Source organism: Cebidichthys violaceus, unplaced genomic scaffold (genome assembly GCF_023349555.1).
Source record: "Cebidichthys violaceus isolate CVI_PGR_0920_01 unplaced genomic scaffold, fCebVio1.0.p SCAF_7, whole genome shotgun sequence".
In the NCBI taxonomy this organism is placed as follows: Eukaryota; Metazoa; Chordata; class Actinopteri; order Perciformes; family Stichaeidae; genus Cebidichthys; species Cebidichthys violaceus.
The window spans coordinates 7154161-7167869 of NW_027176927.1; the positions used below are offsets into that span (position 1 = coordinate 7154161).

The 13709-nt window shown below is 37.9% G+C and overlaps 3 protein-coding genes across 5 annotated transcripts in view; 1 reads left to right on the plus strand and 2 right to left on the minus strand.

Annotated features, from left to right (window-relative positions):
- Nucleotides 1-666: 666 nt before the first annotated feature.
- acbd7 (acyl-CoA binding domain containing 7) lies at nt 667-2346 on the minus strand. The gene is made up of 4 exons (XM_068735786.1): nt 2238-2346; nt 1370-1487; nt 1213-1275; nt 667-1137 (listed from the first exon to the last, which is right to left on the minus strand). The coding sequence occupies exons 1-4, from the start codon at nt 2247-2249 to the stop codon at nt 1064-1066; spliced, it is 267 nt and encodes an 88-aa protein (XP_068591887.1). The 5' UTR covers nt 2250-2346; the 3' UTR covers nt 667-1063.
- Nucleotides 2347-2515: 169 nt separating this feature from the next.
- Nucleotides 2516-5974, plus strand: rpp38 (ribonuclease P/MRP 38 subunit). Of its 3 annotated transcripts, none has more exons than XM_068736241.1 (2): nt 2516-2541; nt 4343-5974. In XM_068736241.1, the coding sequence occupies exon 2, from the start codon at nt 4350-4352 to the stop codon at nt 5178-5180; it is 831 nt and encodes a 276-aa protein (XP_068592342.1). In that variant the 5' UTR covers nt 2516-2541; nt 4343-4349; the 3' UTR covers nt 5181-5974. The 3 variants fall into 3 exon arrangements, with proteins under 3 accessions (XP_068592342.1, XP_068592340.1, XP_068592343.1); XM_068736239.1 differs by lacking the exon at nt 2516-2541 and adding an exon at nt 3407-3497; XM_068736242.1 differs by lacking the exon at nt 2516-2541 and adding an exon at nt 3424-3497 and having other exon boundaries at nt 4348-5974.
- A 1394-nt stretch (nt 5975-7368) lies between these two features.
- The window catches only part of nmt2 (N-myristoyltransferase 2), a 7361-nt gene continuing 1020 nt past the window's right edge, over nt 7369-13709 (minus strand). Inside the window, exons 3-12 of the mRNA XM_068736219.1 lie at nt 12657-12798; nt 11967-12085; nt 11530-11621; nt 11284-11400; nt 11016-11186; nt 10779-10887; nt 10502-10672; nt 10241-10408; nt 9851-9988; nt 7369-8743 (exon numbers count right to left, since the gene is read on the minus strand). Of these exons, the coding sequence (XP_068592320.1) occupies nt 8723-8743; nt 9851-9988; nt 10241-10408; nt 10502-10672; nt 10779-10887; nt 11016-11186; nt 11284-11400; nt 11530-11621; nt 11967-12085; nt 12657-12798 (1248 nt within the window). The 3' untranslated portion in view covers nt 7369-8722. The remainder of the gene's footprint in view (nt 8744-9850; nt 9989-10240; nt 10409-10501; nt 10673-10778; nt 10888-11015; nt 11187-11283; nt 11401-11529; nt 11622-11966; nt 12086-12656; nt 12799-13709) is intronic.

The following is a 13709-nucleotide window of genomic DNA, read 5'->3' on the forward strand; positions in this document are numbered from 1 at the left end:
TTTGTAAGATTGTACACATTCCACTGTCTGACCCTTAATGGATATGACTTCATGTGTGTGGGCTCGTCTTCTAAAATCAATTATCATGTCTTTGGTTTTAGATATGTTTAATTGAAGATAGGACTCCTCACACCACTTCACAAAGTGGTCGATGACCGGGCCGTGGCTGGTCTCATTGTCCTGGAGCCGACTAACAATAACAGAGTCATCTGCATACTTTAAGATGGTCCTATTTTCATACCTGCTCTGACACATATTTGTGTAGAGGATGAATAATAGGGGCGAAAGCACACATCCTTGTGGGGAGCCAGTGGAGGAGCAAACTTGGTCAGACAGAATTCCATTTACCCTCACTCTTTGTGTCCTATTAGTTAAAAAGTCAAGAATCCATCCCACAAGATTGTGACTTAAGTCAAATTGTTCTAAAAGCACTGGTTAAAATATGGGGTTGAATTGTGTTAAAAGCAGAGGAGAAATCAACAAATAGCTAAAAGATCATGTGGTCTAATATAACAGTCCTGCCACAAATCGTACCTTCATTAAGGTTGTAATGTTCAGTTTTTGTTGAAACTGTTTCAGAGATGTGTTGATTCAAATGGTAATTTTGGAGGACGTAGTTTATGTTGCTGTTGAATTGTATTATGTTATAAATAACAACAAAACAAAAACATTATACAGAGGTTTTATTTTCATGTTTTACATAATTCAGTTTGTCCTGTTTAGGAATCAAGCTACATATCATAGTGCATGTGTATACAGTATAATGCTGTGTGCATGGGGATTACAAGAATGAACTACATAAATGAGATAAATAGCAATTAGAAAAACAATTACATGTTTAACCGTATAGGATGCACTTATTCAATTTATAATATATGTATAAAAAAAGACTAAGAAATCCCAGAAAATTTTAAATTACACTTTATCCTGCGTATTTATGACCTCTGAAAGCAGAGGTATACTTGTTATAAAGATAGCAACATTTCTTCAGTTATTGAGTTAGTAGACATTTAGTAACTTTTGCATTAATTTAGCCTCTTTATTAGTTAGTTTATTGCAAGCCTTACATGCCATATTTGCCGATGATTTCCTTTGCTAGTGTGATGTAGGCTGACATGGCATCGTCCTTGGACATTCCTGAAAGAAAACACAAGTGTTAAATTGTTGCTTTTTTTGCTACTGTTACATCTACACACATTTAAAACTTGTTACCATTTCTGGAGTTCCAGGCATCCCACTTGGCTTTTCCTTTCAAATCCATCATTCCTGGTCTATCTACAATTGTGATGGCACACAGAGAGGAGGGACATGTTTAGAGTTCAGGGAACAATGCATGGAAATTATTCTGTTTTTCTGCTGCAAGTCATACCGGTGTTTATCTCTCCAACCATTGCCTGCTTATAAAGTCCATACAGGTCCAGCAGCTCCTGGTCCGTAGGCCTCGTCTTCACATTCTTCACATCCTCTGCCATCTTCTGAAACTCTTCCTGCAGATAATAAACGTTTTGAAATGAATTCATTCCCTGTATTTCTGATAAATTATTAAAAACTAAGCTATTATGTTTACACAGGATAAGGACATATATTCTGCTCTTTGCAAGTCTGACAAATGAAACCATTTAAGATATATAGTGCAGCAGAAGTCTGTAGTTATTACAGAATAGGAGAATGTGCATATTAAACAAGAAATCTGAGCATTCTAGTCATGCTGCAGCGCTCGGGAAACCTATTGTTGCACAAGTTGGAGATAAACAATGGGCTCTTATTCAAGACTCTAGTGCTTTTGTGCCAGCTTGAATAATCTACTTTACAAAAGATCTAGGGCATAGCAGTACAGATATTTATAAACCATTGGAAACCCTTTACACGATCGACAAAATATCTGAAAACCCCTAAAAACAGTGTTGGAATTTAGATGTCCCTGAAATGTATTTATTTGTATTCCTAATTATAGCCTAATAATAATACTTGCTGGTTTCTCTCATTTTTAAGCAACCTGCTTGCAATAAGTTGTTTAACTGTAGTTGCAGCACCAGAGGGACCACCAAACCAGAAGATACATATCTTTAGACTCGCTCTTCTTACACTTAGTCATCCCATACTGTCAAAGATGGATGACACGACATTCAGTAAATGACGTGAATACCCTGTCGTTATAACCGTTATTCATCTCATAGCGATAACGCATCTCCGGTATATTGCCAGTGAAATGGAGAGAAGAGCAGAACATATTTTACCCGATTAGACATTTTCGCAGATGCAGCGGCGTAGTTCAGATGAATGTATTTCTCCCGTCGGCTGGATGTGTCTGATTACACCATAGCTGATCAATGCAATATAATCGGCCGAGGAGAGGCCTGCAGAGGAGGGAGCAGAGAGCTGCAGAGGAGCTGATTGGCTGCATGTCATCATCACATACACACACACATAAAGAGAGCGAGAGAGAGAGAGAGAGAGAGAGAGAGAGAGAGAGAGAGAGAGAGAGAGAGAGAGAGAGAGAGAGAGAGAGAGAGAGAGTCACAATGAAGGGCAAAGTGTTCGGTAGGCTATTTGTGTATTTTATGCAACTCTATACTCCAATAGGTTTCAAGTGGGACTATATTTATCTGACCTGAAACTAAACTACCGAACTTTAGTTTTAATAAATAAACTCTAACATCCTTCTTACACATGGAGGCATCAGTAACCGCTAATAATATAATAATATAATGTATGTAAGAGCCATTTTGTTATTGCTTTGTTTTGTTAAACCTCTCACCACATGTGGGCGTAGTCCCGCTGTCAATTGGCCAAGGGTTTTGACCGTGCGATAATGAATGAGGATGAATGTTATGAATTCTATGATTTAGGGAACAGACTTATGAAAGAGAAAGGTTAGGTTGGAAATGCTGCGATTGTAAGAAAAAAACTGCCTTTGGAAACTGGACTTTTCACCATTTATTGCACTAATCTAAACAAAGCAAGCAGCAACCGTGGGGGCTTTTTTTTAATAGGCAACGGAGTCACTACAATGTATATATGGACTTTCTGCATAATGAGTAGCCTACTACTGTACTCTATACGTTCTGTAATATTAGCCTATTATACTTAGGTAAACCTATGAACTGAACATGAAATTGAGTACTTTTACATTGTGGTATTATGTGAAGGAATACGGGATACACAATTTTCAAAGGTCATAATAATCTTAATAAAAAACAAAAAAAACAACAATGATAATAATACATTAAGAAAATAAATTAAAAAAACTTGAATGCTTAAATTAATAAAAATAAAGATACTTTTGTATTTTATGAATACAAAAGTATCTTTTGTTCGTTATCATTGTCGTGATTATCGCAATGCAATGAATGCTGGTTGGCGCTGTGAACGTTTTGTTTTTTAAATAAAGTTAGCTCAATTCAAACAAAATGGCAGCTCCCAGTGATCCACCCGTGTTGTTGGACCGATAATGTGAACGGAGCAGTTTAATCAATTTTCGCCGCATTTAAAATCAGGTAAAGGAACTAAATCCACTTCTTTGTCAAGTATGGTGTTGACTGTCGTGATGTCGATGTATTCATAACAGTTAACCGTAAAACTTTTTTTTCCTCCTTCAGAGAAATGGGCCTGTCATTAAAACTCGAAATAATGCACGTTATTACCTACAATCACGCTCAAAACAATAACCCAATATTACATAAGTTTTAAATAATAATTCTGTCTTTATTTTACTGACAATTATTATTTGTACTGCCCAGCTCAAGCCTCGTTATTTTGGCTCAAGTGAATATATTTTAGATAATAATCCATTAACTTTGCTCAGTAAAGTGAAGTCAATAGTATAGTTTGGCCTTTTTGTTGTCATTTGTATTTATTCCTGCCTCCAGTTGTGTATTTATACTATTTTTTACGTGTCGTTTATTACTTTTTAGATTGTTATGATTTTGAAGATTATTATGCTTTGAGTGGGACATTTTACAGTTAAAATATACTTGTCGGTGCTCTCTGGTGGGCTAAACTATACGATATGGGACAGTGCACATTAATAAAACATTTCTGTAAATGCGCCAGTTAGCCAAGAGGCTGTTTGTATGTATATATGTATGTATGTATGTATGTATGTATGTATGTATGTATCTATATAGATATGTATCGATATATATCTATATATAGATATATATCTATATATATCTATATATCTATATATATATAGATATATATATATATCTATATATATATATATCTATATATAGATATATATCTATAGATATATATATATCTATAGATAGATAGATAGATAGATAGATAGATAGATAGATAGATATATCGTTCACTACAGGCTTTCTTGTCTTCATTTCAGAGGAGGTATGGCCGCTGCAGGAAAGCCAGTTAAAAAAGAAATCAAAAAGTATATTCCAGTCAAGACCTCCTTCACTTCACCATTCACTCCAAAATGGGGCCCACTTCCACAAGAAGACATGCATTTCATCCTGAAAACCCTAAAGGACAAGCTGGTTTCCACTGGTCTTGAGAAGAAAGAAGTGAAAGTGTTTCGCCCATGGAGGAAAAAAAAAGACCAGAAACCTGCTGCCACATCGGAACTTGTTCCCCAGGTGAGCCAGGATGGACAGGTACAGGATTCCCCCAAAAACGGCTGGACAGATGTGGCAGCTCGGAGGCAACTGGCCATTGGCGTCAACGAGGTCACTAAAGCTCTGGAGAGGAACGAGCTCAAACTGTTGCTTGTGTGCAAGTCTGTGAAGCCGCCGCACATGACGGATCATCTGATAGCACTGAGCGCAACGAGAGGTGTGCCAGCCTGCCAGGTGCCTCGTCTGAGCCAGAGCTTGTCAGAGCCGCTGGGCCTGAAAAGTGTCCTCGCTCTGGGATTCAGACAGTGTGCCTCCAAAGAAGCCGAGGTGTTCACAGACGCCGTTGAGGCCATTACGCTCAGAGTGCCTTCGGTAGATCTCGCATGGCTACAAGGTGCAGCACCCAGAGTAACACCTGAAGACCACGTTGACGTGGAAGAGGAGGAGGAAGTCAAGAAGAAGGGCCAGAAAAGGAAACTTGAGAGTGAATCTGAGGAAGTTACAGAGTCTGCTTCCTACTGCTCTCTGCAACCTCTCAAAGTGAAAAAAATAGTTGCTAACCCTGCAAAGAACAGTAAGAAGTTGAAGTCACAGCCAGTTAAATAAAACAGAGACTTTGCCTAGATAATTAAAGAACCATCCCTATGTTTTTACTTGTTTTATAATATCTAGTATTTCACCTCCAGACTCTAAAGTTGGGATCCACTGCTTTAGCTCATTCACATAAAACTACCTTATCACAGTTTTTAGTTTCGTGAAAGCATTTTTCAAACATTTTGGGCAGAAACTTGCTTGAGATAGGTCTGTTAATTCATTACAGTGAACTAGAGCTGAAGAACTTAAATTCTCTGGTTTCAGCTTCTCCAACATGAGGATCTGCAGCTTTTCTTTTGAAAGTTTATTAAATATCGTTGGGGTTTTGGATTGTTGTACATCAGACGTTCATGGTTTAATTTTTGTAAGGACGCTGGTATGATCCTTTAAATTGGGTTTCTAGGTAACATTTCTTTGGCCAGAAACTGAAATCAATCAAATTGATGTTTTTGTTTCCTAATGAAACTAAACTGTGTGAGAGATGATGTATTTTTCCTGTTCTTTGGTAATATAACAAACATTTCAGACCCCAACAAATAAAAACAGTTCTGATAGTTAAAACTAATTAACATAAGGGGAAATACTAACTTTGTATTTCCATTGCCCCCGTCATGTTAAGAAGAAGTGCATTACTCATGGTCCTTTTTAAAGTGAGTTTATTCAAACAAATATCCATGCTGGTATAGCCGACGTGTGTGTTGAAACAGATTGTTACTTGCATGGGGGTCATGTCTAAATGATGCTGGTACAAGTTCTTCAGCCTTTTCACAGCTTGCAATGGATTTGAATAAAAATATTGTTCTTCAGTTAGAGAAAGCTGTATGTTGTTTCAAAAGTACACCCCCCCCCACCCCAAAATCTTAATTAAAAAACAAAACATCTTTTAAATAAGGCAGGTATTTCGGGTTGAGTTCTCACTGCAGGGTGTGGCTAACAACATCAATGCTAAAAATGATCACAGTAGCAAAACTGACATGCTCAAAAGTTCATTCAAACAGCTGCAGGCAACACATCTGTGACACATCCAACATCCATGAGGCACACCGTTGACTCAATAACCCAGTTTCAGTGTTAAATTAACGCCGGTAACATTGGTCTTTGTCAATGTAACTCATTTAACCATTCAATGGTAAAAAAAATAATCTTTGAGCCCTGAAGCACTGACTCCATTGGTCGTCCTTTCTTGCTAATATATAAAGGGATAAGAGGGAAATAACATCACATACAGAAAAAGTACAACAAAAATGGCAGCAGCCTTGACCTCTTGAGTTATGCAGAGCGACACGAACACAAAGTAACAAACTCAGAGCAAGACAACGATTCAAAAGCATTTTAACCTTTGAGTACACCAGCAGCTCCACCACAGGACGAAGGGTGTGACAACAGTGTTTCATCAAAGATCTTCATCTTACTGGCAAATAACAAATACTCCAAAATCTGTATTTTAACCGGAAAATTTGGGGAAATACTGGAACGAAAAAGAGGAATTATGTTTTTAGACATTTTGCAAAGTACAATTATAAATATCAGGACCGTTCAGATCATTTTCATTTAGCTGCACGACACACTAAAAAAAAGACCCACAGTATATTTTTCAGACACACAAATACAATATCATTAAAAAAAATCCAGATAAGTCAATAAAAAATGGACCTCAAGAAACCGGAAAAGCTCAAATTTCAAATGTATGCGGTTACTGAAACAGACTTTTGTTTATTCAGCCACTGTGTTCTGAGTGCATGCATTACATTGACACTTTGAATGTCTTTGAGAGTTTGACTAACAATATGTTTAACATCCTACTGCAGGTGAGGGAAATTATGGTTATGTTTGTATTAAGAGAAAGTGACGTACTTCTGGCCAATTTGCTGCTTTTTAAGGGCTCCTTATTCACTGCGTTGCAACAGGCTACTAAAAGTAAGAAGTAATAGTTTCTGAGTGGCAATGACTAAAATAATACATAACTGACCGTGGCTGCTTTAAACAAGATTTAACTGAGAAAATGTTTTTTATTTTTTCAAAGTGAGTAAACCATTTGTATGCTATAAAACTGTCTCTAGACAGAAACCAAGACTATTTTGAGATTATATATATATATATATATATATATATATATAATTATAATTATATATATATATATATATATATATATATATATATATATATATATATAATTATAATTATAATTATATATATTTTTTTTTATAAAATCTAAATCAGATCCACCCTGGTTGTAGCTTAATTGGTATTGGTTGTTGTTTTCCAGTCTTTGAAGCTGTAACTCTCACTGTCCTGCTTGTGCACTGGGCTGGGCATCCATACTTTTTTCAGCTACTGTAACTTTTGCCTATTTAACAGCCTCACTAACTGAACAACACACCATTCACATGCAGATAACCCTGAGCTGCACGAGTATATCAGTGAATATAACCAAACATGTGGCGTAGATGTTCTATTAAAACCTAGAAACAACTTTAGAACATGAAAACAGCTCGTATCCTTCGTAAAAACCAAGTCTGTACTGTAACCCATCCGTTTTGAAATCTGATCCTTTCAAAAAAAAAACGAAAAAAGGACCCTTTTGCTTTTTCAGGAACTCAAAAATTGTGCTTCATTGATGCAATACATTCTTCATCAAAAACCACTTTAAACCCACGTTATCTGAACAAACTCAGTGACATCTACACTACCTAAGAGGAAAATACTTTGGATAAGCCCTCCCAAACTCCAAACTCACACTACAGGAATAAATATGATCTGGCTTTAAATGTACAGGTAACTGTATAATTTTAACAAAACAAAAACATGTATATCAATGCACCAGTTGGTTGAGTCCTTCCATGAAGATATCCTTTTTGTGTGTATGTGTGTGTCTCATTTGACAGTGTTTGTGTTTCTGTGTGTATAAAGTTAAGATATTTTTCTTCTAAATGCTTGAGGGGAAACAAATGTTTTTATACGTCAGCTATCACAGAAACATGTTCTTAGCATTTCTAAATTCTACTGAGGCCCAAAAACAGCCAGCAGAGAAACTTCTGACCACAATATGAGAGGGAGATGGAAATAATAACTCTTTAAATGCCTTTAAGACCCTCTTAAACTGCAGTTGCAGTGGGAACACAACAACTCATCGTTTGTGGTCATGTTTACTTGTTGATTATCATTTACATAGATCAATGTCAGTGAAGTTAAATGACATGCCAGTCCCTCGTAACAAGGTGTCTGCAGAGGAAGAACAAAACTCACAATGTCAAGGCATCCTCTTGTATGTCAAACTGGTGCATTTTAAATGTGAGGGTGCATGTTGGGAGCGTTGTACTGTATGAGTGTCTCAGGCATAGCATGACTTCACATTCAGGATGTTGATGATTTAAGAGTTTTCACCTCCGGGTGAACTGAGAATGTTCTTGAACCGTCTCCCAGTCTCCAGGTTGGTTTTACTGTTGTAGTTCTCATTGTCTAGCTTGGGCTACCTGTATGTCCAGGTAAGGAATAGCCAGAGGCCGCTATCGACCTTTTGATCAGTGTTTGTGGAGCAGCCGCGAAGAGACCTGCTACTGAAGGACGAGGCCAACCTGAAACGCAGAGGGGACTTGTTGTTAAACGAGTTTTGACAAAAAGAATGCAAATATTTTGTAAATCAGATGCTGAAGCCGGCTGCGTCAGATGTTGGTAATGGCGGCGCTAAAATGCAGCAACGGTGCCCTTTCAAAATAATAAGTGGAGATAGCGGAGGCGGAGGAGAATTACGTCTGAAATAGGTGGGTTTTTTGTGTTATTTAATATCCACTACTGATGTTACTAAATGTGAAAGCTTGTTCGGTGTTCACGTGCTGCCGAAGTACCTCCAATTCAGAAACTATTGAAGTTTTTTACGTCTTGAGTATTAGCAGTAAAAGTAGTCGTAATCATTTATTTTGGTCTTAATTGACAATTTTCCCAAAAGAATGCACATACAAATAAATAAACAATAATAAGGTATGAGATTAAAGGATGCAAGTTAATAAATAGTGCCTTGGTTGGTTTAATCCGATCAATTTATGATTCGTATAGCTCTCTTCTGTAGCATGAAAATTGGATTAGTTAGCTTTGATAGCGTTACCTCATACCTCAACACAGCAGGTAATGTATGAAACTATGAGAGAACAAAATGATCAGCCCCACTTCCTGTTTACATAGTGAATAGTTTTTGACTGGACAGCGCTACAGATGTTTCCTAGCACCCAATTTACAAATGACTAGTCTTTACTATCCAAAACATCCCAGTGCAACGGATTTAGTAAATCCCTAGTTTGAAACCAACTAGGAGTTACAAAGAACTTATGAGGGACACACAAACTTAGTGAAGGATTTAGAAATAACTGGTGCAACCCATTGCAAATGAAAAAGATTAATTTTGCAATATTGCTAATATCATTACCCCTCACAACATTTGTGGGCTGGAAGGCTAACGTTGCCCCACGTTTCGACAATATTACTCTCCCATTGACTACAGCATTTTAGTAATGAAGTTGCAGAGGTAATAGCATTTGAAGTTTCCTATAAAACAGATCTTAAATACAGACAGCTTACACTGCCAATAATGTCTACAAAATACATCTAGGGCCTGCTTCACCTCCCTTTATTGGCCCTTAACACCAGACCTCGTTGATTGTTTGCTCACACAAAATCACGCTGCTGACCTTATCGGGGTCCATAGGGGGACATTTCCAGTTGTAAAGGTAATACTGCAGATTTCCATCTCCTATGCCAAACTTGAGCTTCTCCAGGAACACCTTATTCTCCATTAGATCCAAGGCATTGAACACATCAAAACCTTTCTGTTAAACACACAGAAGAAGCCACAAAATAAATATCATGATGAATCACACAGTGGCAAGAACGTTTAACTATAAACACTGTTGATGATTTATATATTCAAGGCCCTGGATTGTGCCCTTTTTCATGAATTTGCAGCTCTGGAAGCCTCCTTCTGTTTTCCTAAAATTAAAGTTAACTAATAGTACCACAGAACAGGTTATTATTGGTAGCGGCATGTGTTTTACAACAATCTACATAGAGTGTAACATTACCAGCTTGGCCAGGATCAGTGCATCATTCATTAAGTCCAGTAGTGGGGTTTGTGTATGAACGTTGTAAAAAGAGTAAGCAGCCTTCAGGCTCCTATGGAGAGGGTGGTGCATCACAGTTGAGGGCAGAGTGTAGAAACTAGTGAAATCTGTAAGTACACCACCGGAACCCTGAGAAGACAGAGGCACAACAACTGTTACCAGATAGAAGAATCTACAGACAAGGCCGCACATATCTTGAGGATAGAAACTCATTCCAGATACCTCTACTACAAATGTATCAATTATGTTGTCCTGTGGCAAGAACCAGTGAGCCACCTCCTCCTCTCCCATAGAAGGTGCGAGCTGGAAACGTCGCAGGAACTTCTGTAGCAGTTCGGTGACCTGGCGGATGTCACGCCTCTCCATCAGCCGCAGACCGGGGGTCTTAGTGCTCTATATGGGGTAAAGAGAGCAAGAGGGGAAAAAGTGAAAATAAGCTCCTGCCATTAATAGGAATTGTAATGAAAAAGGTGCAGGGTTGGCAGGTTGAAGTGTTTACATCTGGTAGTCTGTAGAGTTTCATGGTTCTTTGCAGGGTCATGTTCCTGCTCAGGTGGGAGAATTTAACTTCCACAAGTTTTCTGGGGTTCAAAGAACGATGCCAATACCTGACAGACAGAGAAAGGAGCAAAAAGAAAAAAAAGCACAAGAGAAAAAGAGTGAAGGAGTATTGGTTTAAAATGACTTTCTGACACTGTATCCTATGCGTTTCATGTTTGGATACTGCATAGCATACCTGCATGTGGACACAGGTTTAGGCAGTACAACCCCTGCTGTGTATACTGCCTGAAATATTCCTTCTATGTTCACCCTCCGTGTGATCTCTCTGATTAGCACTGGAGCAACGCGCTTTGAGCGCAGCTTCTTATGAACACACAGGAAGTTGATTTCCACCATCCTCTTCAGTCTAGAACGGCAGAACGAAAGGTGTGCATTACAGTGAAGGGGTCTCTTTGGACTCACGTCCCTGCTCCAAATGTCTACAATCAGTAATGAATGCTCACGTGTCATAGATGCGTATATCTGCGGGGATGGCACTGATGAAACCAACGAGCTTCTTATTTGAGGACACTCTCACTCCACAATGCCACTGTGGTAACCAGCCGGGTGGACGCAGAGCCCTGAGAGGGGAGGAAACGGTTAGCGGGAGAGCAGACGGCTGATACAAATATATTTAATACATATTTGGTGAGCAGTTAACTAAAACATCAACAAAGCAATAAACAACAACATCAGACCTGAAAGCTTACCATTTGAGAAAGTTTGGTGAATAATCAAATCTGAACATGTTGTCGTCATCCTCCACATAGTTTTCATTCAACAACGTGTACAACTCCTTCAGCTGGAAAAGACACAGCAAGCAATTACTTTTTTTGTATCATTTCTACAAAATGTATTTTATATCCGCAATGATTGGTCAATTAATCAATTAGACGACCGTAAGAAAATTAATTGCAAACTATTTATTCAAGCAAAAATAGAAATGATTCCCCACTTGGTCTTATTATAACTACATTTTAGACTCAAGTTTGGACAGAAGAACACATTTGATAAGTCACCTGGTGCTCTCTACAACTCTGTAATGGGCATTTTTCACGTTTTCTAACCTTTTCTGGACCAAACAACTTAATCAAGAAAATAATCAGCAGATGTATAGTTTAGTGTCTGAGTCAAATGCAGTACTTACTACATCTGCGTTGCTGAGATCCAGAGTGTCCCACATAAAGCCTTGAGGTAAGGAATATGGCTCCTGTCTAATGTTTTCTTTGTCTGCTTCTATGGGCCCGTGACTCGTCACCACCTCATCTGTAAAGAAGATATAAAAACATTTTGCTCAAGAAACACTAACCCCGAGTAAAACACAAGTATCTTTTTTTAAATTGCTGACAGTTATAAAATCTGCTTTTGTTGGCAGTAGCCGTCCTGACCAGACTTGACTCTTCGGCCGATACTTTTTAATGGCAACAGCTTAATATGATTATAATGCCCCTGAGCAGGTCCAGTGAGCATGTCTGGACCCCCACTGAACTTAACACCTGACATGCTTTTTGGACACAATTAACCCAATAGATGGCACTGGTGCACAGGCACAGTGTGCAAGAAGAATGATAAATGGAGTCTCTGCTGACAGCTGAAGTAACACTGTTCAAGTTAGGAAAGCAAATTTATCAATTACCATAATCAGCAATTAGCCAACCTGATGATTAATAATAACTCAATAGTTGAGAGCTCATGAGGTACCATATGCATTCATGTTCTCAATAAAAGCTCAAACATGACGGACTATTTTTGCGGCACCATTAAAATAAATGAGATGTAAATCAAATAAACAATGCTCTTGCTCACTCGGTCTAAGTTACATACTGCAGGTACTTACTTAGCTTCGGCACAGGCTGGGTGTCCCAGAACTGGTACTTGTGCTTGGCTGCCTCATCGATGCTCTTTGCTGGACCCTGGCAGGACAGCAGCTCCATGGCTCTTTGGATGTCCTGCAGCTTCTGAATGGGCAAGCCAGGGTTCTACACGTAGAGAGGGGACATGAACACAAAACAAAGATCAAAAGACAGTGGGATTCAAGTACAAAGACAACATTAATTCACTTTTTCCTGCATGTGTGACATGACATGCAGCAACATGGAACACACAGTTTATATATATATATATATATATATATATATATATATATATATATATATATATATATATATAAACTAATTTGAATGTACTCATAAAGACAACAGAGCGCATGCCCCGTCAAACCCTGTTATTGTTAGTATGTTTACATGCACACTAGTAAACCTGTAAGTCTTATCATTTGGTCATTCTTTGGATATGGTGTTTACATGGACTATAAGAAACCAGGTTATTCATATCCCAGTAAACAATATCCAGGTTTGTGATAGTGGAGGTGTTTAATGTATTCATTGTAAGTTACAGTGATTACACACATTTTTGGGCAAAATCTGAAATTCTATGAATGAAAACTTGAACTCTGTGGAATTTGTCCCTGGTGCCTTGGTGTCCAGAGTTTAAAGTACATTTTATTTATTGTTTTTAATTCTCTCAGACACTCTTTGTCCTTTGCCAATCCATTTATTTATCCCTTTTTTTATGAAATGAAAGGAGCAACAATTTAAGTGAACTATTTGCACTACTGTGAGACTTACACTTTAATTTCAGTGTGCATTACATTGTTTAACATGTTTTAGATTTTATTGATTACTCAAGCTTTGCAAACACCTGCCCACATGACAGACAGTGATCAAACACCTAGATAAGGTGTTAACATGCAACAGTATACCAGGTTTGTATCAAAGTGCCCAATGTATTCAGGTTTCTCATAACTGGGTAAGGGCTTATATGATGTGTACATGGACAAGACATAACTGGAAACAGTAATGTCTATGGAATTTTTCTCAGTGTGTCAAGG